We start from the raw sequence: 25,726 nt of genomic DNA, 5'->3' as shown, positions 1-25,726 counted from the left end.
ACAGAGAAAAAAAAAAATGTAAGAGCAAACTGCAAACGGATCACAGCAAGCCCAACAGAGACAGATCATAGCAAAATGTAACAGCAAAATGTAAGAGCAAACGGATCACAGCAAGCCCAACATCAAGCCCACTGCCCACGGCAAGCCCAACAGAGACAGAGGAAGCAAACCCACGGTTTCTCAACCAAAAAAAAAAAAAAAAAAATTACAGACCCATCAGAAACCTCAAATCAGTTATCAGAGTTGAGTACATCATCACTAAAGCTCTTCTCAAAAAAATTAAAAAAATTAGTAAAGCTAAACAAACCTAAAAAGGAGAAACAGAGCAACGGCGCTCCCCTTCGAAGCTAGATCGATCCACCGTCCACGGTTCCAGCCACTCATCGGACATCGGAGATCGCCAGATCGGTCCAGCTCCAGTCGCTCATTGGAGATCGGCCTCATCGCCCTCGTCGCATCGGAGACGGAGATTGGTCCGCAACTCCGCAACATCCAGTCGCAGCGCTCATCGTCGCCGTTGCCATCGCCATCGCCGTCGCCGTCGCCGTCGCCTTCCCCGTCGCCGTCGCCATCCCAGGTATTTCTCTCTCTTTTTCTCTCTGACTCTCTGTCTCTCTCTCGCCTCTCAGTCTCTCACTCTCTCTATACTCTCTCAAATCTGAAATGAAATAGGAATAAATGAATGAAAATGAAATGTGTGCCTGCCTTTAATCTTTATTTATGACTCTCTCTCTCTTTAGTCATTATTAAATTTATGACTTTGTCTGTTTGTCTCATTGTTGAACTGGACCAACTGGTGATCCGTGATTGGCTACTGATTCCAGCAGCACTCAGTTTTGTTTGTTTGTTTGTTTTTTTTTTTTTTTAAAGAAACAAGCACTCAGTAACACTTTAACTTTATTATTATTTTTTACTTTTTAAATTTGACATTTTGCTTTTGGCTTCATCTTATGATTGAATCTTATCCGTTGATTGGTGTGTAAATTGAAATGTGTTGGTGTTGGTGTTGCCGTGTTGGACTATTGGTGTGTATTGATATTGGACTCAACTCAAAGACATTAATTGTCTTTTAGCGTTATTGTGATTTGTAAAATTGTGATTGTGAAATTTTCTGATTGGTAGGAAGATTTTGTGAAATTTTCTGATTGTCTTTTAGCGTTAATAATTTAATTAATCAATACATTATAAAAGACAAAAAAAATTAAATTATGTTAGACTAAACAACAATTAATAATCTTATAATTAATGAAACAATAATATAACAAATTATAATTTATAAAAGACAAATAAATTAATGAAACAACTAAATAATAATAATTAATAATTTATTGATATTTCAAATAAACTTATAATTTATTGTTTATTCTTTTGCTAGAATTATGGACAAATACTTGATAAAAAAATCACGTACCCAAGATTCATCTCCTGTGCAAGATTCATCTCCATCTTCTAAGCGAAGTCGTGTTGACTTTAACTTAGAAAATCTTCCTTCAGATCCTGGGCTACGACAAAAGATATCATCTTATCATCCTAATAATCATGATGAAATAAGAAGATATTATTTAGGAAAAGGCCCTTGTCAACCTCCTCATGATTACCCGGTATCATATTTTTCTGGAAAGCCCCGTCGATTTAGAGTCGAATGGTATGAAACTAGAAATTGGTTGGAATATAGTATAGCCAAAGATGCAGCATTTTGTTTTTATTGCTACCTATTTGGGAAAGATGTTGGTAAGCAAGGAGGAGGTGACACTTTTGTAACGAAGGGATTCAGACTTTGGAATCAGGTTGGGAAGTTAGATTCCCATGTTGGAGGAGTTAATAGTGCTCATAACCAAGCTGTCAAGAAGAGTGAAGATTTACAGAAGGAAAAGCAACACATTCAAAGTGTCTTGGTTAAGAAATCAAATCAAGATAAAGCTAAATATCAGATTCAATTAAATGCAATAGTTGATTGCGTAAGATTCCTTTTATTCCGAGGATTAGCTTTTCGTGGTCACGATGAATCTCAAGGTTCAAGTGATAAAGGAAATTTCCTTGAGCTTCTACAATTTTTGGGGGATCACAATGAATCTATCAATGAAGTGATGCAAAATTCTTGGAAAAATTGCAAGCTTACCCATCCTGATATTCAAAAAGACATGGTGAATGCAATTGCACATGAAACATCCAAAGCCATCATCGAGGATCTTGGCAATGGGTTCTTTTCAATATTAGTTGATGAGTCACGTGATATCTCAGTGAAAGAACAAATGACATTCGTTCTTCGTTATGTGAACAAACAAGGAATTATTATAGAGCGGTTCCTTGGTATTGTACATGTAGCAAGTACCACCGCTTTGTTACTCAAATGTGCTATTGAAGGTTTACTTTGTGAACATAATTTGAGTTTATTGAGACTACGTGGGCAAGGTTATGACGGAGCTAGTAATATGCAAGGTGATATCAATGGTCTCAAAACTTTAATTTTGAAAGAGAATAAGTCAGCATTTTATGTCCATTGTTTTGCTCATCAACTTCAATTGACACTTGTTGCCGTTGCTAAAAATCACATTAACATTGCTGATTTTTTTTGTGGTTAGTAATTTAGTAACTGTTGTTGGAGGCTCTTGTAAGAGACCAGATGCTCTTCAAGATGCTCAATTTGCCAAAATTAAAGAAGATTTAGAGAATGGTGTACGAAGAAGTGGACAAGGTTTGAATCAAGAGACAAATCTTAAACGTCCTGGTGATACACGTTGGGGATCATATTATGGGACTATTCTCAACTTGATTTTGATGTTCGCTGCTGTTGCTGATGTACTTGAGACTATTGAAGAAGATGGGCTCTCCGACCAAAAAGTTGAAGCTCGATCTATTATGAGGTCAATTCTATCTTTTGAATTTGTTTTTGCTCTACACTTGATGAAAAACATTTTAGGGATCACAAATGAGTTGTCAATAGCATTACAAAAAAAAAAATCAAGATATAGTAAATGCTATGGATCTTGTTAAAGTGTCTAAGCAATGATTGCAAGTGATGAGAGATGATGAATGGACATCTTTATTGACTGAAGTGTCTTCATTTTGTGCCACACATGAAATTCCTATCTTGAACATGGATGAAATATTTGTAGTTAGTGGGAGGCCGCGACGCAACACCCAACAAAATACAAATTTACATCATTATCGTGTTGAGCTATTCTACACAGTCATAGATATGCAACTTCAAGAGCTAAACAATCGTTTTTCAGAGGTGAATACCGATTTGCTAATTTGTATGGCTTGCTTGAATCCAAGTAATTCATTTGTGGCTTTTGATAAGGAAAAGTTAATACATCTAGTAAAGTTCTATCCATATGATTTTCCTGGGACAGATATCTTGGCACTTGATTCTCAGCTTCAGAATTTCATTTTTGATATGCGCAACAATGACTTGTTTTTAGAGCTTCAAGGAGTTAGTGAACTTGCTGAAAAGTTAGTGAGCACGAGGAAGCATGAGACTTATCCATTAGTCTATTTGCTTGTGAAGTTAGCTTTGACCCTTCCTGTTGCTACTGCAACAGTAGAAAGAAGTTTTTCAGCAATGAAATATATAAAGAATGAACTGCACAATCGAATGGGAGATCAGTGGATGAATGATTGCTTGGTTGTATATATTGAAAAAGATATAGCTTATAGCATTGATAACGAGACTATCATGCAACGATTTCAAAATATGAAAAATCGTAGAAGGCAATTGTAAATTTTATGTATTTACATGTTTTTTAATTGTTGTTGTCAATATATAAAATTTTCTTTTTATTAGATCGTGTAATTTATACTTATTAAGGAACACCTTGGGAAAAATTCCTGGAGCCGCCACTGTGCACACATATCTCGAACTGAATTATTCTTGATCACCCACTAAAGTAACTTCCAGAGGCTAGGAGAATCATCCTTTAATGGGTCGCATCAAGAAGAGTGAATCCAGATCCATAGCACCATGAAAAATATTCCCCCCTGTTACATATTTAAAGTGTAGTAAATAACGTTCAAAATGCAAAAACATTCATTTTATGTCACATGTTGTCATATTCTAGCAAGAAAACAAAAACATGAATTTTATCTACTCAACCACAATTCCTGTAATTTGTTTCCACAGGCCAAAGAAAAAGATAAAAAATTTTTGCCAAATAAAATTATTCATAATGTCAGTAGTCAACATAAAATTGCACAGACCTGTCAGACTGAGTTCTCTTTCAAGATCTGGTGGTGTTAGCATGTCATAGCGGATGACTGATGAGCTGAAGCCAGGAGCATATTCATCAATCAAGTTGAAGCATCTTTGTGCATATGATTCCTATCAGGATTTGTCATATAACAATCAATGAATCTGTACAGCACCACTTAGAATGATTTAAACATTCCACTCGGGAAAAAAATTAATAACAAGATCAGTAATTTAAGTGCTAAATACTGCCATTTCATTTAATCCTGTAGGTAGAATAGCAACTTACTCTATATATGGGATTTCCCAGCTACCATCCGAGGGTTTATATGGTGTGTATTGTGTAAACAAGCTGACGACATGCTTACCTTCAAAAAAGAAAAGCAGAGTTGATTATTTTACAAGTAAATGGAGACAGTACATCAAACTGCGACATCTGAAGTGTAAGAATATAAGAAAAGGAATTAATTAATTTGAGATCCCATATAATTTTGAGAAAATATACCCTTGACACAAAAGAAGACAATTATTTCATCAGAGTGGAAAGTAAACAATGCTTCCATAAAAGTATTTGTTAGCTTTATAGAAAATAATTTCTAGGGATTTCAGCTTCTAACACAAACTGCATGCATTCAATTCTCACAATAAACAGTGAAATAATTTTTTCATCACATTTTTAGATTTTTTTTTGGTGATTGGAAAATAAAGTAATCTCAAATTATAATAAATATTCAAAATTAACCCTTACTCAAAAAATAGAAAAGCACGAGCGTGAGTGCGTGCTCAGAGGTTAGTAATAATTAAAACAAGTGGGGTAGAGTGTTTGACCCATGATTAGCGGTTATTAAAATAATTGTTAGATTTTAATACGAAGTTATATAGGAGTGTTCTTTACTGCGTACATACCATTGATGGAAAAGCAGAAGTTTAATCCTTCCAAGGATAACACTTTGACCACTATAAATATAAAGTTGCAAACATGGACCTCCAGGTCCAAGAGACCAAACACAATTCAGGCATTTGTTCCTTAAACCATTCAAAAGTGCAGGAGACTACAGACTCATCTATGACTTCCCATATGCAGCTGACTCTATGGTAAACCTTACCGTTTGCAAAGTAAAAATTCCTTTGAGATGTCCATACTTGGTTGTGCTTATTGCTTGTTTTTGACATTTTTCGATGGATTTATAGATGATATCAGGGGCAATATGTTCAAACTTTTTGCTCTATGCTCCAATTTTGGGCCTTCCTGGGGTTTGGTTGGGCTTAACTCTCTTTATGGGCTTACGGACGGTGGCAGGATTTGCGAGGTAAACTTTACAATATTACGAGAGTATTGTGAATTTTGAACTATTACTTTCATACGATGGTTCTATATTTTGAATTATGAATTATATTCTTTTTTTGACTGCTTATCCTAGTAGTAGGTGAGGGCTGATATGCAATTGTTGATGAAAATTTTTATTTAGTACGTGTCCACTTGACAATTGACATGGCCGGTGTTGGCATTTTCATAATGCATAATGATGTGAAGTCATATTTGGTTCTACTAATCTCTGGTCTAGTATCATATATTACTGATGTTTGCAATTTTCATTCATAATCATATTTTTTAGAAGTCAGGTATTGTCAGAATTTGCATTTAAAAAAAAATAATTGTTGTCATGTCAATGTTCATGAGGACTTTAGGATGCTTATCAGTGTCAATCTGTTTAAGTAGATTTGATGGTTGCCAGTTCTTGCTTGTGCTAGTAGATGTATTTATTTATAATCTTTTTTTTCTTCTTCAGATTACTATAGAAAAATGGTCCATGGTGGTTCTTGCACAGGGACTGCCAGAGAACTGAGGTTAGTGCATATTCATGACTCTGATTATGGTTCAGTGTTCTAATTTTCTGATATGTATTAACGTCATGTATTCCTGTTAATTTTTGGTTGTTCTCTTGTCTTCAACTTATGAAAAGTTCTCGTCTTTGTACCTAAAATTTATGCATGATATTGGGTGAGTGAGTCTTCCTGATTCCGTTGGTAAGGTTTCATATGAATGTCAGTCATTTGCTGTTCAATTTACCTCTAAATTTATGCATGACATTCGGTGAATGAGTCCCAAAGGAGGGTTTCTTTTGAACATCACTTCAAACGTAGTTACTTCACCCCATTTAACTATGACCGAAAAGTTATCTGTAATTCATATTTGTTTTGTACTTATTTCCCCCTTCCTCTCAAAAGTTTCTCTATTCTCTATGTTTGTTGGTGACTCTCACTTACATTATTTGAACTTCACTTGCTTTTTGCACGAATATTTTTTTAATAGAAGAAGACAATAGTTGAATAGAACAAATAATTTTTGGTAGAAATTAATTTTTCCATACATAATAACCAAAAAATAAAAAAGAAAACGATTACCGTTTTTTTATTTGTGATGAAAACCAAGTTTTACTTCCTTGGGACAAGTCCTTTAGGTGAGGTCTGCAAAAGTAGTGCAGGTTATTATCCTTATTGCATTTGAGTTGCTAACTCAACTCTGACCACCACTTGTACCCAACAGCAAGAACAAGCAACAATATATAGTGGAAACTTGGTGGTACATACTGTTCATTCTTTTAGTATAAGTCTACATTTGAATTGAAGTAATTTGTGTTGGAAACAAATGGCATACTGTCAACGTTTCTTTTTTGAATTTATATGCACATTGAGATGATGTTTTCATACTTGCACAAACTAATGATGCAAATTACATCCCTTCTTTCTAAATACCTTAAATGGCTCTCTAGTTTAGTTGATATTGTATGTATTTCTCATTTCTCAATTGAAATGAAATGAAAAACTGCTTCTATTCAGTAGAATTGCTTGTAAAAATTTACCGGTAAGTGCTTATTGGTCCAATCTGCATTATTATGCCTTTTTCCGACTTAAGAGTTTGGTTCTTGACTTTAGAATTATTTAACCACCTTCTTTTTCAGCTGGCCACTTGAGATGGGAACCATCTGGAAAGATTGCAGGACATATACGATGCTCAAGTATGACATGACATATATATTCTTTTAGAGGTGTTTCGGTTGTAACTTGCGGCTTTTGGTTACACATTCTTTTTAAGCTGATAGAAAGTTTTGGGCTTTCAATTGGCATAATCTGGTATAAAGTAAACAGATTAAAGCAATGTGTTATCAATTAGAAATTTTGTTAATGAATTAATTATTTTTGTTATTGTAAATGGTGCTTGCTAAATTTTCGTTTGTGCTTGTTAGTTATTATGTATGTTATTCTCTGGCAAAGTCGAGGTTTTTCTTTCCCGGGAGAGCAATGGTGCTCCAAAATAAGTGTTTTTATTGAGACAACCTCGCTGAGAGTAGGTAATGTGATGGGTATTCTTCTAGGAAGTTCTTGTTTATACGCCTACCTTTTAGTTAATTCTGAATAAAAAAGAAAAAAGAAAATCGTTGAAGAGATGCTTTATTATTTTTTTATTTGATAATTGGACAGGAGGAGGGGGATTTAAACCATGATTTTCCTTATAAAAACTAGTAGATCATTCATTGACTTACATGGCTCTTGGCAAGTCCGAAAAATGAAAAAGAGCCATCTTGATAAAGAAACAGCAACAACCTCCATATAACAAGATTAGTTATCAAAGAAAAAAAGAAGAAGAAGAAGGAAGATTAGGCCAACCCAAGGGTATGGTCTGGTGGTTTCAAGGCCTCATGTATCACGTGAGGCTTTGGGTTCAAGTCTCCTAGCTTGGCAACACCTTGGGCCATTTACTCAAAATTTAAGAGACCAAGAGTTCTATAAAATTAAAATGTATTAAAATGTTCTATGCGAATGAAAAATTCCACTGAATTGAATTGGATCCATGTATCTAAGAAGTTGTGAGAATTCTTGATCTCTTGAGGCTCCTTACTCAATAATTCATTAATTCTCCCTTGCAGTTCCGATCACCACTCAATTATTATCTCTTGAGGCTCCTTAAGTTTGAGGTAGATAGGATAAGATATTTAATCCAAATTTTCCTAGGATATCACGGAATTACGTGCCGTTTGGCAAACAATGCCGAGAACAAGTATGCTCCATATTCTTTGAAAAAAACACAAAGATGCTCCATATTTGGAAAAGATTGCAGTCGCTTTGTTTTTTTTTTTTTTTTTTAGTTCCGTGCTCATTATTCTTACATAAAAAGGTGACACAAATGTGGTCATGAATGATAAGTGTAGTCATTCATTCATGCAGAAAGGTACTGAAAATGAATCGTTTTAAGTCACAAGACTCACAACTGGTTGTCATATGCGACAACTTTTACTTTGTCAATATCCTCTTTTATTGGGAAACATAATCTAATGGTCCATAAGGCTCAAACAATTCAGCAATGAATCCTTTCTTTCTTTTGGGGTTCCACCCCATGTCTTTGCACAGTTGATCATTGTACCAGATATGAAGAGCACCAATGCATGATTTCCTGTAGTATTGCCCAGAGTATCTCTTCATGTACTCATCCCATTTTGCCACATCTTTTTCCATCTCTTTGATGCTAGGCAATTTGAATGTGCTGTCTAGAAGCTCTGCTAGCCATCTGCATCTCATCTCTGAGGTGTACAAGTTTGAAACACTTTCTGAAAATCCAATTACTGCTAGTTGTGGAATTCTAGGATGAATACATTCCCTGTTCAAGTCAAAATCTAATTTTGTCATTCAAAGTAATACTTATTGATAAATTAATCACATTTTCTAAAATGGTGAATTTAAATGGGAGGTTAAGTGCAAAGATAGTTTTCAAGTTTAGTAGCACATGCCTCAAGTCAATACTATGATAAACTAGTACTAGTCCAAATTTTAAAAGTTTAAGGTTCCGTTTGGTATGTGAGTTTAAACACACAACATTACACATAGTTCTATACAATTTTTCACTCACATGTATTTTTGAAAAAACTGAAAACTGTTGTTTAAACACATATACCTAATAGGTCCTAAGCTATTATGAAATTATAAATTTAATAATTTAGTTATTATTATAACATTTATTCGCCCAAAATAAACAGAAGTTGTTTGTAAACCTAGATGAAATGTTAAATAAAATTCCATCTTTCTTATTTGACAGGATTTACCTCTAAACTGGTTTAGAAAAAAATTTCTTTAATCCATTACATAACTATTGTTATAAACATTCACATATAATCTTAGTCATTTGAATTTTATTTATTTATTTGAATTACGCGAGTAATGTGAGTTGTTTGAATAATTTAATGAGTCATGTGATTTAATTCATGAAGATGACTTTATGAATCATTACTTAATGGGTTGGAGAAAGTTAAGTTTTATCTTTATATTGCTTATCATATAATATGTTAATTCATACATTACTAGTTGTGGAGGGTAAAAGTTCCCGAACAAACATTTGGGCCTTGGGCTTTATTGACGGGTACCAATTCGTTTTTGATTAAAGGCCTCTAGGCCCACAAGTCAGCCTGCACTGCGAAGGTCCGAGGAGGAATGCCTCCTCGGACAGGCCCGACAATGACCCTAGGACTTGCCAAGAAGGTTAAAGGCTGATTTCTGAAAAAACTATTGGGTAAGAGGGGGATCCAAGTACCCTCTAGACGCAGCACTGTGAGAGAAATATCTCAGAAAAAGGCTGTTGCCTCCATATTAAAGACCCTGCACCTATCTCCCTAGCCGCATTAATGGGAAATGACCTCTGAGCAGTAGAATTTAACCTTCCTGCTATTATTTAAAGACTTTAAGAAGGTGGTGGAAAAAGAAAAAAGATCGAAGGATAAGATTTGTGTGACGCGTGGATGAAATAGGGAAGAAGAAGAAGTATTTAAAAAGACACGAGAGGAAAGAATAAGAAGGAGGAGGGAGCTGAAAAAGAAGAACTAAGATTTGTAATCTTTGGCATAAAAAGAGAAGTAATATTCAAATTGTCTCGGCTTACGTCCGAGGAGGTTCCCTTATCATATTTGTTTATCATTTGCACGTATTGTAACACTCCAGCCTGCTAATTAAGCTTCCAACATCCCTAACCTAGATTTCGAATCCACACTCTACAAATTTTATTATTTAAGGCTAATTGGGCCTGAGCCCACATTTGTCTTTGGGTCCGGGTACAATTGTGCTCTTACAATTGGCGCCGTCTGTGGGAAATCTAGTGTTGAAGGAACTGGAACATCATGACAGGTTTAGGCTCACACCATGCAGAATCTCAGGGATCGCAGCCCGAAGATCTGTTCGAACGTCTTAAGTGCCGGAGGGATCGAGAGGGAAGCGTTCACACTGTATATCTTGGCGCGAGTCATACGCGCGGTGGAGGCAGTGCCACCCATGAAGATGATGCCAAGGCCATGCAGAGAGAGATTAACCACCTCAAGAAGAAGCTGCGCCGCGTCAGACGGAGGCGTGCTTCACCCTGATCTAATCCTTCTTCGGGGGAATCCCGGGGAAGCAGTTACAGTTCAAGGTCCTGGTTGCCCCTTAGCAAAACCTCCTCTTATGAAGAGGATGACCTACTAGGTCGCAGGCACAGAAAGCTCCCTTCCAGGGGCTTGGGAAACGACGCTATGAGCCGAGCATTACACCAACTCTCCAAATCGCCATTCTCACGTAGGATTGAGAATGGGAGGCTCCCCAGGCGGTTCACCTAGCCCACTTTCACCATTTATAACGGTCGGACAGACCTGGTGGAACATGTGAGCCATTTTAACTAGAGAATAGCGGTGCATTCTCACAATGAGATCTTGATGTAAAAAGTCTTCCCTTCCAGCCTAGGACTTGTTGCCATGAGATGATTCAATGGCTTAAAATCGGGGCCTGTCAGTTCGTTTGGAGAACTTACTAGAGCATTCGCGTCACGGTTCATTACATGCAGCAAAGTTCCTCGACCGTTGGACTCACTGCTATCTATGGCTATGAGGGAGGGCGAGACGTTGAAAGCATACTCCGATAGATATTGGGAGATGTTAAATGAGATAGATGGAGATTTTGACGAGGTGGCGATTAATACTTTTAAAGTGGGCCTTCCCACTGGTCATGACTTTAGGAAATCCTTGACTAAAAAACCCGTATGGAGTGTACGTCGCCTCATGGACCATATTGACGAATACAAAAGGGTCGAGGAAGATCAACAACAGGGTAAGGGTAAGGCGAAGGTTATTCTGCAGGATAGGCGGGATTTCAGGTCAGATAGGTATCACAACAATAAGCCGAGGAGAGATTACTCTGTACAGTCTGGCTCAGCCACTCATCAAACAGTTAATACTGTATTCCGGGAACCAGTGCACCAACCACTGGAGAAAGTCCGTAAGGAACCCTACTTCAGATGGCCTAGTAAGATGGCCGGGGACCTTACGAAGCGGAATTAGAATCTTTTTTACCAATACCACCAGGACGTAGGTCATACCACCAAGACTTGTCGGATTCTCTGGAACCACTTAGAGCAGCTTGTTGGCGAGGGGAAGTTGAAGCAGCACCTATACCAACCTAATGGGCAAGGCAGTCAGTCCGGCTCAAATAATCAAAAGAACAACTCATCTCGGCCGCCCTTGGGAATGATTAACGTTATCTTTACTGCACTTGGCAGGATCAGTTCCTGTCCTACCAGGGTAATGGCAGTTTCACATTCCCAAGCCGAGGAGTCAGGCTCGAAGCCGAAATGGATTAAAGGGAACGTGCCTGTCCTGGGATTCTCGGAGGAGGATAAAGCTGGGACCATCCAACCCCATGATGATGCCTTGGTGGTCACGTTGCGAATAGGGAATTACGACATCAATAGGGTGATGATCGACCAGGGCAGCGATGCAGATATTATGTACCCGGACTTATTTAAGGGGCTGAAGATGAGATTGGAGGATCTCAATCCTTATGACTCACCGTTAATAAGTTTTGAAGGGAAGGTCGTTATACCAAAGGGACAGATTCGGTTGCCCGTACAATCTGGCTTGAAAACAGTTGAGGTGGATTTTATTGTGGTCAACGCATATTCCCCATACACGGCCATCCTCGCTAGGCCCTAGCTGCACACTTTGGGTGCTGTTTCCTCCACCTTGCATGTTAAAGTAAAATTCCCCTCTGGGGAATTCACCGAAGAAATTCTTGGCAGCCAAGCAGTGGCAAGGCAATGTATATCGGCTGTAGTACTGCATCAAGCCAAATCAGCATCCTTGCCCTTGGCTATGAACGACTTATAGCAATTAACGACTCCGGATGCGCCCGAAGCGGTGACGTTGGAGGATACCATGTGTGAAGATTTGGAGAAGGTTTTGATAGCTGATGATCTCGAAAGGTTCTTTCAAGTTAGGGTACGTTTACCACACCAAGAGAAGATGGAATTGGTGGAGTTTTTAAAGGACAACATCGATGTTTTTGCCTGGGATCCCTATGAGGCTCCGGGGATTGACCCAAGTTTCATTTGTCATCATCTGAATGTTAACCCTGCTATTGTTCCTAGAAGGCAACCACCTCGGCGTTCCTCCAAGGAGCACTCCGAGGCTGTTAAAGAAGAAGTGCTCAAACTCAAGAGTGCCAGGCTATTAAAGAAGTTTTCTACCCGGAGTGGTTGGCGCACATAGTTGTGGTGAAAAAGAAGAACAGAAAGTGGAGAGTGTGTGTGGACTTCACAGATTTGAACAAGGCCTGCCCAAAGGACTCGTTCCCGATGCCACGCATCGATTAGCTTGTGGATGCCACGGTCGGACATCCTCGGATGAGCTTTTTAGATGCCTTTCAAGGCTATCACCAAATTCCTTTGGCGGCGGATGATCAGGAGAAGACTGTCTTCATTACTCCAATAGGGAACTATCACTATAAAGTGATGCCATTCGGGTTAAAAAATGCAGGGGCTACCTACCAAAGGATGATGGCCAGAATGTTTGAGTCACAACTTGGAAAAACTGTTGAGGTATATGTGGATGATATGGTAGTGAAGAGTAAGACAATACCCATGCACGTGAAAGATCTGGACGACACCTTTTAAATACTTAGAAAGTATAAGCTGCGCCTTAACGCCTCAAAGTGTTCTTTTGGGGTAGGTGCCGGAAAGTTTCTAGGCTACATGGTGACTCATAGAGGAATAGAGGTGAATCCGGCACAGGTCAGAGCCATCCAAGGCTTACAGCCACCTCGGAATCCAAAGAAAGTGCAGAAGTTGACCGGAATGATCGCTGCTCTCAGCAGATTTATCTCTCGGTCAACTGACAGGTGCAAACCTTTCTTCCAACTGTTGAATAAATATAAAGGATTCCAATGGTCCGAGGATTGCGTTTCAGCTTTCCAGTAACTCAAGGAATATTTTCCCGGCCACCCATCATGTCTCGGCCGGAGGCTGATGAAATCCTGTTTGCGTACCTAACTGTTGCCGTTCATGTAGTCAACCTGGTCCTTATAAGAGACGACGGAGGGGTGCAAATACCGGTCTATTATGTCAGCAAGTCCTTAAATGAGGCTGAGGTGCATTATTTACCCTTAGAGAAGGCACTTCTGGCCGTAGTCCACGCTACGTGAAAGCTTCCTCACTATTTCTAGTCCCACACCGTCGTGGTTTTGGCCCAACTGCCGCTCAAGTCAGTGTTACGTAGTGCTGACTACTCCGGAAGGGTAACTAAGTGAGGAACTATTTTGGGAGCTTTTGATATCAAATACATGCCGCGTACCTCGGTGAAGGGCCAGATTCTCGCAAATTTGGTGGTGGATTTTACAGAACCATTGTCAGAAGAAACTGCGAAGGAATCACACATGGATGAAAAATCAGTTGGCATGATCATGGACAAAGGACCACCGATTTGGAAAGTGTCTGTTGATGGGGCAGACAACCAGCGAGGGTCTGGTGTCAGACTTATTTTGGTATCCCTTGAGAGAATTGTCTTCGAAAAATCTTTGAGATTAGTGTTCTCGGCAACCAATAACGAGGCTAAGTACGAAGCAGTCTTGGTCGGCATGAACATGGTGCGTAGGATGGGCGGAAAGGGAGTTCATATGTTCTCGGATTCTCAGTTAGTGGTCGTCCAAGTGACAGGGACCATAAATGCTAGGGATCCAAGAATGCAAGAATACTTGACCCAGGTCAAACATTTACAATCTAAATTTGATTCCTTTATCCTTTCTCACGTTTCCAGAGGCGGAAACACGCATGCCGAGTGGTTGGCCACCTTGGCGACGTCCTCGGCTCAGTGTTTGCCTAGGATTATCCTTGTTGAAGATTTGCTAGAGCCAACTCTCGCCAGTGTGAGTGCCGCCCGTATCCATCTGATAAGGCCTGGACCTAGTTGGATTGATCTTGTGGTATCCTTTTTGAAAAGCGACATTCTTCCCGAGGACAAGTCTGAAGCAGATAAGATCCAACGAAAGGCACCTCGTTTCTGGTTATCCTAGGATCAGAAATTGTATAAACGCTCATTCTCCGGACCATACTTGTTATGCATGTACCCTGAGTCAACGGAGGCACTTTTGGAAGAATTGCATGAGGGAATTTGCAGAAGCCATATTGGGGGAAGGTCCTTAGCCTATAGGGCTCTGACTCAAGGATATTGGTGGCCCAATATGCAGAGGGAAGCTCAAGATTACGCGAGAAAGTGTGACCAATGCCAAAGGTTCGCTCCCAGCTTTCATCAACCTGGGGGAGTCCTTAATCCCTTGTCCAGTCCTTGATCCTTCGCTCAATGGGGATTAGACATAGTAGGGCCTTTTTCGAGGGCTGTGGGAAATAAAAGGTGGCTATTCGTTGGAATCGACTACTTCACCAAGTGGGTCGAGGCTGAACCCTTAGCAAATATTAGGGACATCGACTCCAAAAAATTCATTTGGAAGAATATTATCACTAGATTTGGGTTCCCTCACACCCTCATTTCGGACAATGGCGTTCAATTTGATAGTAGAGCTTTTAGGAAGTATTGTAGTGACATGAGCATCATAAACAGATACTCTACCCTAACTTATCCTCAAGGAAATGGGCAGGCCGAGGCCGTTAACAAGGTCATAGTCAGTGGACTCAAGAAGAGGCTGGACGACGCTAAGGGCAGATGGGTAGAAGAGCTACCATATGTTTTATGGACGTATTGAACTACGTCGCACAGATCCACTGGAGATCCACTGTTCTCTATGACCTACGGGCCGAGGCAGTAATACCTTTAGAATCTAGTTTCCTAACGCTAAAAATGAGTTCTTTTAGTCTAGAAGACAATGACGGCCTCTTGGAGAAAAGCCTGGACTTGGTTGAGGAATGGCGAGAGGCCGCCATGGTCCAAATGACTTATTATCAACAGAAGCTTAAACGAGGGTATGATGCCTATGTAAAGCTAAGGCCACTTGCGCCTGGGGATCTAGTGTTGAGAAAAGTTGTGGGTACTGCTAAAAACCAAGCTTGGGGAAAGATAGGACCAAATTGGGAAGGACCATATCGGATCATTTCTGTAGCAGGCATAGGATCATATCGACTAGCTGATCTAGATGAAAAAATTGTACAACCCTGGAATGTAAACAACCTTCGAAGGTATTATTACTAATAAAGGGCACTTTTATCATCCGTGGTTCAAATAATGAATATGTATTTGTGATTATCTGTTACAATTTCTAAGTATCAAACAGAAACTTGGCAATGCATGGTCCTTGGACCACATGCCTTGTGGAAATTGATATCTTATTAAGTATCAAATAGAAACTTGGATGTGTATGGTCCTCGGACCACATGCCTTGTGGAAATTGGTGTCTTAACATTTGTTAAACAGAACCTTAGTTATGTCGGGTCCACAGACCTTCTACTTTGGAGAAATTAACATCTTAAGTTACTATTATTAAGTATCAAACAAAAAGTTGGACGTGTATGGTCCTCGGACCACATGCCTTGTGGAAATTAATGTCTTATCATTTGTTAAACAGAACCTTAGTTATGCCGGGTCCACAAACCTTCTACTTTGGGGAAATGAATATCTTAAGTTACTATTATTAAGTATCAAACAGAAACTTGGACGTGCATGGTCCTCGGACCACATGTCTTGTGGAAATTAGTGTCTTAACATTTGTTAAATAGAACCTTAGTTATGCCGGGTCCACAGACCTTCTACTTTGGAAAAATTAACATCTTAAATTACTATTGTTAAGTATCAAACAGAAACTTGGATGTGCATGGTCCTCGGACCACATGCCTTGTGAAAATTGGTGTCTTAACATTTGTTAAACAAAACCTTAGTTGTGTCGAGTCCACAGACCTTCTACTTTGGGGAAATTAATATCTTAGATTACAAATTTTTAAGTATAAAGCAGAATGTTGGTAATGCACTGTCCTTGGACCTCATACTTTGGTGAAATTAACGTTTCAAGTTACATATTCTAAAGTGTCACATTGATATGTATGGTTCTTAGCCCACGTACCTTGCATAAATTAATGTCACACTCACTATTAAGACAAGGTTTGTTTATGTTAAGTTCTTGAACACTTTCCTTTAGAAATGCTAGCGAAAAAATCCATGTCGTATTAATGTTTGATTACTTTATGCCTTAAATTAAATTCTAAGTTAGGACGTCAGTCGTGCATCATTGTGCTGATAAGAATTCTAAGTTATGATAGTTTAACTATTAAAAGTGGAGTTAGTTGTTCCACTCATTCTTTCTTTGTGTGCTAATGAGAACTCTTACAGTAAAATAAAAATAAAATAAATGCAAGTCAAATGAAGATCAAACAAGACAGACTTTCATTAATTGCTTTTAATATATATTACAAAGAAAGTCTTAATTACAAAAAAAGGAGTCCTAGGCTCGGCCCTAAACTTTGGAGGGAGGGTCTTGCCCAGAAGTGCTGCCAGCTTCAGTGCCTTTTAGCTCCATCTCAAAGGAGGATTGGACCTGTTTTCCCTTGTTTACCGCTACCGGTGGGGGAACGTTAGTATCGGCATTTTGGCTTGCTGCCTTCTCGGCACCTTCACCCTGTTCCTTCTTTTTATTGGAACTTGTAGGTTTTGTAGGAGCAGGAATGGGCTTTAGGATCACAGGAGGGGGCATGGAAAGAGCTATCTCAGGGGCAGGGGCGACAGGAGGAAGCTCCTCTATCTCCTGTATGTCTAGGGGAAGCCAAACGTTCTAGGGCTTCCTCAGCTCGGAAGCTAGAGGAACCCTTGCTACATTTAAGGCTTCACCCCAAACTTGCTGGCAGTATTTTCGGCACAGAGCGGTGAATTCCTCTGTTAGCTAGTCTTCTGTCGCCGCTACCCCTTCCTTGTAAGCAGCCTTCTTCGCGACCTCTAGTGAGTCCTTGAAGGCGCGGGCCTCGTCCTTCATCTTTGTAAGCTCCTTCTTTAAGTCAGAGTGCTCCTGCTGAGCTTTGGAGAGCTCTTCATCCTTCTGATGAAGAAGCTTGCGTTGCCCCTCCACCTGGGTCTTCATCATCTTTAAGCTGGCCTCAACACCATCCCTTTCCCTTTTCAGCTCTGCCAGCTGTGTGGTGAGCTTCTCATTTTGTGCGAGGGCCTGACCTAAGGACTTTTCGGTCTCCAACTGAAGCTCCAGTTCAAGTCTAGCCTTCTTCCGAGAATCTTCCACGAACTTCTTGGTAGCAAAGACTTCCTAGATGGCCTGTGACAGAATATCAAAAGGTCAAATGCATAAAAATGTCTCCTAATAGTTAGGTGCGATGAAGATGAGATTAAAAATTTACCAAGGCCAAGTCCCTTTTTAGTGAAAGGAACAGATGGGGCTAGCTCATCTTCTTTAGGGCCTCCATGTCCTTAGGCAGAAGAAGGGGACGTTCCAAGGCGTCGACCAAGTGGAGGGCATGGCCTTGTTGGAACGCCCTAATATTGGACTGACAAGAGATGGGCGCCCCGTCCAGCTTGAGCTTGGGAGACCAGGTAACCGGTGCTCGGCGCACTTCGGCGAGGTCCCTATTCTCCCTGCTTTCCACTGAGGGCACACGTCCCTTGCCCTTATCAAGCTTTTGCTACTGGGGTTGCTGTTGTTGTTTCAGCTTCTTCTGCCTTTCCCCATCAGCCTCCTTGGCCTCACCCTTCCTTTTCTTCTTGGGCTCCGCAGCGGGAGGCTTGGTGTTGGAGGGAGGAGGGGGTGGGGGCAGGGATGGAGGAACTTGAGGCCTACCTGCTCCTTTTTTGGCGACTTTCTCGCCCTTCTTGTGCATTAGTCCTTTAAGCACGTCCATCACTTCCTCTTTGGAGCTGGAGTCGGGGAGGGCAACTATCAAACCTACTATCCCGGAAGTCTCGGCGGGCTCGTCCTTCTCATCCGAGAGTATGATAAACGGGTTTCCTCGGGGTCTTTCAACGTCCTCGAGTTGAAACTGGTCTATCTCCTCGTCCAACGAGTGCGGCGAGGACGCTTGCTCTTCCTGGGTGGCGGTCATTTGAGAGTGCGTTGAAAGAGGGATTGCTACGATGGGGTGTGTGTACAGGATAGTGTTGGGTTCGTCGGGAAGATCGTGGTCGGAGAGGAAGCTTGGTCGTGCGACGTTTATCCTTCTGCGTCGTTTATCCCCAGCAATGATTGCGTTTTCTATCTCATTGGAAGTCCGAGGATATAAGATCGTATCCTAATATCAAATGTGCTGCTCTCACTTGTAGATCTTCACTTACGAAGACTTTTGAGCAAAGGACGCGATTTAGGTCGGGGACGTTGCAAAAGCTCAGGCGTGGGCGTACGTGCTGCTTATTTGTGGAAAGAAACATCCGAGAAGACAAACATGGTCAGATTAGTAGTAAACATAAAAATCAGAAGCAATAGCGAGCAATAAAGATTAAAGCAGTAAAAGGCGGTGGGGTTGAATCACGGGTTAAGGAAATTAACTCCTAAGGAGTCACACCTGGTTCTCTTTATTCGACTGGGCAGTGGGGTCCGTTGTACCAATTTCTTAAGGCGATGAGGTAGTCGTCCTTCATGCCTTTGTTGGATTTAGGTAGACAGGAAACTAGCCTAACTACATTAGACCGCGACTTAATGTAATACCCTACATTTTTAAGTTTGTGGCATTCGTACATGAAGGCAACATCGTGCCATGTGAGGTTTAGGCCCATCTACTCATTTAGAGCATCGACACTACCTAAGACCCTAAACACGTTTGGTCCACACTGGTCTGGGCATAACCTATGGTTGCGGATGTATTCCCTGGTCACATTTGTCATAGGGAGAGTCATTCCATCTTCTATGAAGGCGATCATGGGAATGATGACTTCTCCCATTTTTCTAGCGCTTCCTACGGCTTCTACTGGGCAGTATTTTAGACATATGTCATTGGGAATCTGGTATTTGGCCCTAAACCCTTCCATACAGGCGTCAGAATCAACTAAACACTTAAATCTACCCATCTGGAGGAAGCAAAAAGGAAAGTTTTAAGAAGAAAGGGAGTCTAGATGGGAGTCGAGGACAGAAATCGAGGAGGAAGGAGTAAAGAAAAGCAAAAAACTTACTGGAGGGGGTTATGCGGTTCTTCACGAATTTCTAGAGAGAAAGGATGATGATTGATACTTTGATACGATTGATTGGTAAAGAAATGAATGAAGGCGGGGGTTCCCAAACGTTTTGACGTGCGGGAGGCGGCCTCGAAATTAAATTTGTCCCGCTTAAATTTTTAGGGGGCAACCTGAAGCGTTGGATCTGCATCTCACTGTTGAACGTGGGGAACAGAATGTAACTTGCGGTCATAAATGCGCGCGCTCCGGGTTTCGAAGCTTTAAAAGTGTTTTTCAGGGAACGACAGGACATGTACACGCATGGCGATAAACAAAGCATGTGGGAGGTATTCTGGTCGGATCAAAACTCTATTTCTCTCCTCGGATGGGGGGTAAAATAAAGTTTTGAGGGGCTATTGTGGAGGGTAATAGTTCCCGAACAAACATTTGGGCCTTGAGCTTTATTAACGGGTACCAGTTCGTTTTTGATTAAAGGCCTCAAGGCCCACAAGTCAGCATGCACTGCGAAGGTCCGAGGAGTTGTCTAAGGAGGAATGCCTCCTCGGACAGGCCCAGCAATGACCCTGGGACTTGCCAAGAAGGTTAAAGGCTGATTTTTGGAAAAACTATTGGGTAAGAGAGGGATCCAAGTACCCTCTAGACGCAGCGCTGTGAGAGACATATCTCAGAAAAAGGCTGCTGCCTCCATATTAAAGACCCTGCACCTACCTCCCTGGTCGTATTAATGGGAAATGACCTCTGAACAGTAGAATTCAACCTTCCTGCTATTATTTAAAGACTTCAAGAAGGTGGTGGAAAAAGAAAGAAAGGATCGAATGATAAGATTTGTGTGACGCGTGGACGAAATAGGGAAGAAGAAGAAGTATTTAAGAAGACACGAGAGGAAAGAATAAGAAGGAGGAGGGAGCTAAAAAGGAAGAACTAAGATCTGTAATCTTTGGCATAAAAAGAGAAGTAATATACAAATTGTCCTCGGCTTACGTCCGAGGAGGTTCCCTTGTCATATTTGTTTATCATTTGCACAGATTGTAACACTCTAGCCTGTTAATTAAGCTTCCAACATCCCTAACCTAAATTTCAAATCCACACTCTACAAATTTTATTGTTTAAGGCTAATTGAGCCTGAGCTCACGTTTGTCTTTGGGTCTCGGTACAATTGTGCTCTTACATTAATTATTTATTTTTATTTTTTTTGAGAAAGTACATTGCTGGTTATTAACTCTAATGTTATGTTCAAAAAAAAAAAAAATATAATGTTATGATTCTCCTTTCTCCCTTTTTAATGAAAAGGACAATTTTCCTTAATTTTCTCCTCTCAAAGAATATTATAACAAAAAAAAAAAAAAATCTAACCTGTAGAGGGGAACAGTTGCATCAAGCGAACCAGCAATGTAGTCTTTGAAGGTGGGGGAGACAAAAATGTCTTTGAGTTTTTTGTCACCCTGGAACCCAGTAGCCAATATGACCAAATCTGTCTTTAGGGGTTGTGCCTCACCATTAACCAAAACACCTTCTTTGCAAAAGCCGAAGCTCTTACTCTTTTTCAAATTGATGCTTCCCTCTTCAACTTTGTCATAGAATTTTTCTGGTACCGTGGAGATCAAACAAGAATTGATTTCTGTATGGAAACTATGTTTTGGTACCATTCCAAACTTTGCCAGCCTCAGCTTATTTTTTATATGGCTTTCAACAAATTTAGAAAATGCCCATCTCTGTTACATGATCAAAACTTTGTAAGCTTCAACCTTATGATTAATTGTCACGTCAAGTTAAAAATATTCGAAAAAAAGAAAAAGAAAAAGAAAAAGAGAAAGAGGTGGGGTGGGGTGGGGTGGGGGGTTAATTCAAAGAGACCCCCTCATGAGTCATTATCAAACGCTGTGCTACAATTTATTTTTATTGGACGTAATGATCAAGTGAACATGTGTCATATAGGAATCAATTATATGTGCATGCTTCACATGATGTCAATATGACCATTTTCTGTTAAATAAAAGTGATGGAAATCTACTTAAGGGTCAATTTGTGTTGTTTTAAACCAACTGCAAAGGGTCCAACAAATAGAGATTACAGGAAATCTAAATGATGACCAAAATCAAATCAAATTGAAGGGTTTGATGATGTTTTACCATAAGTTGTTTGTTTGATGATAACCCACACCATAAGTTCAATGTCCTACTAGCACAAGTAGTTTGTTTGACCCCATACCTTAAGGAACCTCCCCCACCCAAAAAAAAAAAAAAACTCAAGAAAAGGGAGAAATTTTACCACAGGGGAAAGAAGTGTTGCAAGGAGACTTAGCAGGAAGCCTTCACCAGGTTTGTGAACCAGTAGCTCAGAGAAGCGATTAAGGTATAAATAAGCAAGAGGCACGCCCCATGGAAGGTAATCAGGAAGGTTCCAATGTTCCTTCCTGTATAATACAGTACATGGATGTTCAGTGCCTGCAAATTTATGGTTAAACCAATGTAAAAAACCTATCAAATACAATAAATCTAAGCATAGGGGTACAGAGTTAATAAATTCTGCTCATGAGCATTTTATCATTTACAAAAACTATGAGATTGACTAAAATACACTTTTTGTCCTAAAATTTTGAAGTTATTTTCATTTTGACCATTTACGTTTTAAATTTTCATTTTAGTCTTTCATATTTGATTCAATTTTCATTTTTTTCAATTTGAAATTGAATATGAAGAGTCAAAGTGAAAATTTTGAACATAAAATATCAAAATGAAAACAATCTCAAACTTTAAAAGTCCAAAAGTACACTTTGGTGTATGAGATATTTATACAGATGTAAAATGTAAGTAAAATTTGCGTTTCTTACCATTGGCCAGTGAGCATTCCATAGCAATGTCCAAGGCAGATTTTTGGAATCCCACAACAGTGATTTGCTTCCCTTTAACGAAGTCAGCAGCATTTTTATAGTCCATGGCAACGTAATCCATGGAGTGCATCACCTTTCCATGAAATACTTCTGGGCCTTTGTTTGGAGGGAATTCAGGAATATTTGGAATGTCACCGAATCGCCCAACGCAGAGGATCACAAAGTCCACTAAGTGTACCTGCATTTCCATTCACATAAGAAGGAATAAGATCAAGATTCTAAAAAAAAAAAAAAAAACTTTATTTTCACTACTATTCTACAGTACAAGGATTCCCTTACAGTGATTTCGTGAAATCCTAATGAAAAAGATAAATTCTTTAACTGATTTGATATAGTTAGTTAAGCAATCCAAACTTAATTATCTAAAACTCAGATAAAATTTGAGAATTGGCACAATCCACCATTCCACATAGTCCTAAGCCAAAGAAAATAACTTCATATATAGCGAGTGCACAAAAAATCATGACAAGAAAAAGAACAATTCGAATAGGTTATATGTGTTTACATACTATACAATATACATGCCTCAGTTGAAAAGTTTTGAGCATCCTCTACTATAACCTTCCATTTCCCTTTAGAGCCAAAAGGGTCACCAATACCACCCCACATACTCCAAGATTGCATCTCTTCCTCAGATGGGCCTTCATACTCGATGCTCAAAACTTTGGTATTAAATTTGATGTGCCTAAGCAAGTCAAAATGGTTAGCATAGGATTGAATATAATCAAAGACTTGGTGTTGGTTAGGGAAGTCTTCTTCCACTGTAGAAGGCCATGGGAAATCTGAGAACTGATATGCTGGTTTTGGAGTTTGGAGCTTAGTAGTCTCTACGGCTTTGGTCCACGCTCCTCCGATGCTGCTTTTGGCTTCAAGAACGATTGGATGAAAACCCTTTGACAAAGTGTACTTGCAAGCCAAAAGGCCACTGATACCAGCTCCAATTATGGCCACCTGCCTCTCCATTGCTTTGTGTTTTGAGTATCAAACTTTGTATGATTCTGCCTTTAAAGAGGCCTCTACATGTGTGAAGTGGGAAAGTGTCAGAGACTCAAAACTAGATAAACTGAGACTTGTCAAATCTAAGCTAGATTCTCTATCTCTCTCTGGTGAATACTGAATTGTATAGTTTATCTATTCTTGATTTTGCTAGTACTAACTGTGGAAAATGGTAGGCAATGAAAGGTAAAGTGCAAATTGTCCTAGTCGGCTGCCCATAGAAAAAAGTTTCATCTCGTTAATTGCAAGATGCAGTTGCGTGATTATGTAAGTTAAGCAGGTTGTCTTGTCAGTCGCTCCCAAAAAACAAATATATATCATTAACACTTTTGCAACTATGACAATTACCATATTATATATATATAAATTTTGTTAATATGTGCCCTTAGGACACACAATAAGTATTTATTTTTAGACAAAAAATTTTCAAGAATTGAAAAAGTATTGACAGTTTTTTTAATTTTCGAGAAAATTTTATTATAAATGGATAGCTTAATGTGTGCACTAAGGGCACACATTAAGTATTCATTTTTGGACAAAATTTTTTCAATAATTGAAAAAGTATTGACAACTTTTTCAATTTCCGAGAAAATCTTACCATAAATAAATAGTTTAATGTGTGTCATACCGGACCCATATATATATATATATAGAAAGTTTTGACCATCGACAAGCCAATGTAAAACATGTTTGGAAAATAAAAAACCCTGTTGGAACCAATCCAGATGGAAGCAAAAAACAAGTTTCCTCAGCTGAAGCAGCCCTCAATTGGCAGGCAGAAAATGTTGTAGCACAGAATCAAGTCTTTTCAAAAATTCTTGACAATCAACAAAAGTTGACTGAAGCTGTAACTCACACCTTCTTATCCTCAAATTCTCTTATTGAAGATTTGAAGAAGAAGATAAAGTCAATTGAACAAGAATTGGAAACAATTGTCTCCACAGTAAAGGATTTGTCTGTCTCTTTTCCCCTCATTGGGCAAAAAGAAAAAGAAAAAAAAGCAGTTGTTGATGCAACTCTAGTCCTTGGAGAACTCACAAAAAGCAGCTACCCAAGCTCTTCCAATGCAAGTCTACATGCCTTATCAACCTCGTCAATCATTGTATAAAGATCTGTCCATACCAATACCGTCACCATTCTCCTCAGTTTCCCCATACCAAAACCTCCAACCACTAAACATGACACATCCAGCTCAAAATCCCTTCAAACCATGTGGAATTTTTCCCGGCATACCAAATCCAACACCACTACCTTAAATAGAACCTCAACCCAGACCAGAACCTCCAACCAAACCACAAAATGAACTTCCTCCCATCAAAAAAGACAAGGAACCACTATACCAACCACCTGACCCAACCATTGGTGCTTTCTCCAGACCCCCAGATATGAACATGTTGGCCATAAATTCTGATCCTCCAAACCCGATATCATCATTTCTCAGAACTCTAACTTTTCAAGAACCAACAGAACCGTTTGTTCTTCCAGTCATTGATGACGCAAATCTAGACTTATCTGACCTTGACTTAGATGAAGTCTTTATGACTGATCCAAAAGTAGAAGAAGAAGATGATGTCCTTCGCCCTAAACAACCTCCACCACCACCACCAATATTTCCTACACCACTTGTCATCCCTGATCACCACACAAGATTAACCTACTCATCAACCACAGATTCAAAAAACTTGTTCACCCTTGATAACAGTCCTCATTCAAAATGGCATGATGAGATTTTCAACATGTATTCATGGTGTACAGTAGAACTTCAAAGCCCAAACAATACAGTTGCCCAGATAATTGCCAAATTTGTAGCAAGACTCACAGTCATAGGTAGACTGAGACAATGGTAGATAAACCTTGGAGAATACAGGCAAAGACAAGCAGCCTAGAGTAACACACTCGAGGATTTTTTCACGATCCTCTATAATGAATTCCTTGGTTCATTAGCTCATTACACTGAAGTAGCCAGAGATGAGTTCCTACTGATGAAATGCTGTTCTTTTGAAAGAAAAGATTGGGAAAAACACTTTGACAGAATGTCAAGCAGATACTCTGCCTTTAATGGCATGGATGATGTCAATTCCAAGCACACTTTCTTGAATTCTTTCCCAGAACCACTTGGTGATGAGACTCTTCGCATGATGAATCTTCAAAAAATCACCCTGCAACAAGCCTCTCTAGGAGAAATTTATCAACATGTCCTCATTGCTTTGGAAAAACTATGCAATCAAAGAAAATTTCTTTCAGAGATTGACAAGATCC

General features: G+C 39.5%; 2 protein-coding genes and 1 long non-coding RNA gene across 3 annotated transcripts; 2 read left to right on the top strand and 1 right to left on the bottom strand.

Annotated features, from left to right (window-relative positions):
• The first annotated feature begins 754 nt into the window (after positions 1–754).
• LOC142644566 (uncharacterized) lies at positions 755–4,470 on the top strand. The gene is made up of 5 exons (XM_075819150.1): positions 755–842; positions 1,495–2,439; positions 2,591–2,841; positions 3,305–3,544; positions 4,462–4,470. Exons 1-5 carry the CDS (start codon positions 755–757, stop codon positions 4,468–4,470), a joined length of 1,533 nt encoding a protein of 510 aa, XP_075675265.1.
• A 928-nt stretch (positions 4,471–5,398) lies between these two features.
• Positions 5,399–7,274, top strand: LOC142642379 (uncharacterized). Its single transcript, XR_012845648.1, has 3 exons — positions 5,399–5,499; positions 5,980–6,037; positions 7,153–7,274. It is a non-coding gene; the product is annotated as an uncharacterized LOC142642379 (long non-coding RNA).
• A 1,023-nt stretch (positions 7,275–8,297) lies between these two features.
• Positions 8,298–23,590, bottom strand: LOC142643635 (putative flavin-containing monooxygenase 1). The gene is made up of 5 exons (XM_075818333.1): positions 22,997–23,590; positions 22,412–22,649; positions 21,850–22,025; positions 20,935–21,293; positions 8,298–8,846 (listed from the first exon to the last, which is right to left on the bottom strand). The coding sequence occupies exons 1-5, from the start codon at positions 23,432–23,434 to the stop codon at positions 8,504–8,506; spliced, it is 1,554 nt and encodes a 517-aa protein (XP_075674448.1). The 5' UTR covers positions 23,435–23,590; the 3' UTR covers positions 8,298–8,503.
• Between the last annotated feature and the right edge of the window lie 2,136 nt (positions 23,591–25,726).

This window comes from Castanea sativa, chromosome 7, assembly GCF_040712315.1.
Source record: "Castanea sativa cultivar Marrone di Chiusa Pesio chromosome 7, ASM4071231v1".
Classification (NCBI taxonomy): domain Eukaryota; kingdom Viridiplantae; phylum Streptophyta; class Magnoliopsida; order Fagales; family Fagaceae; genus Castanea; species Castanea sativa.
Note: the sequence above shows the minus strand (reverse complement) of the source record. Positions and strands in the feature narration are given on the sequence as shown.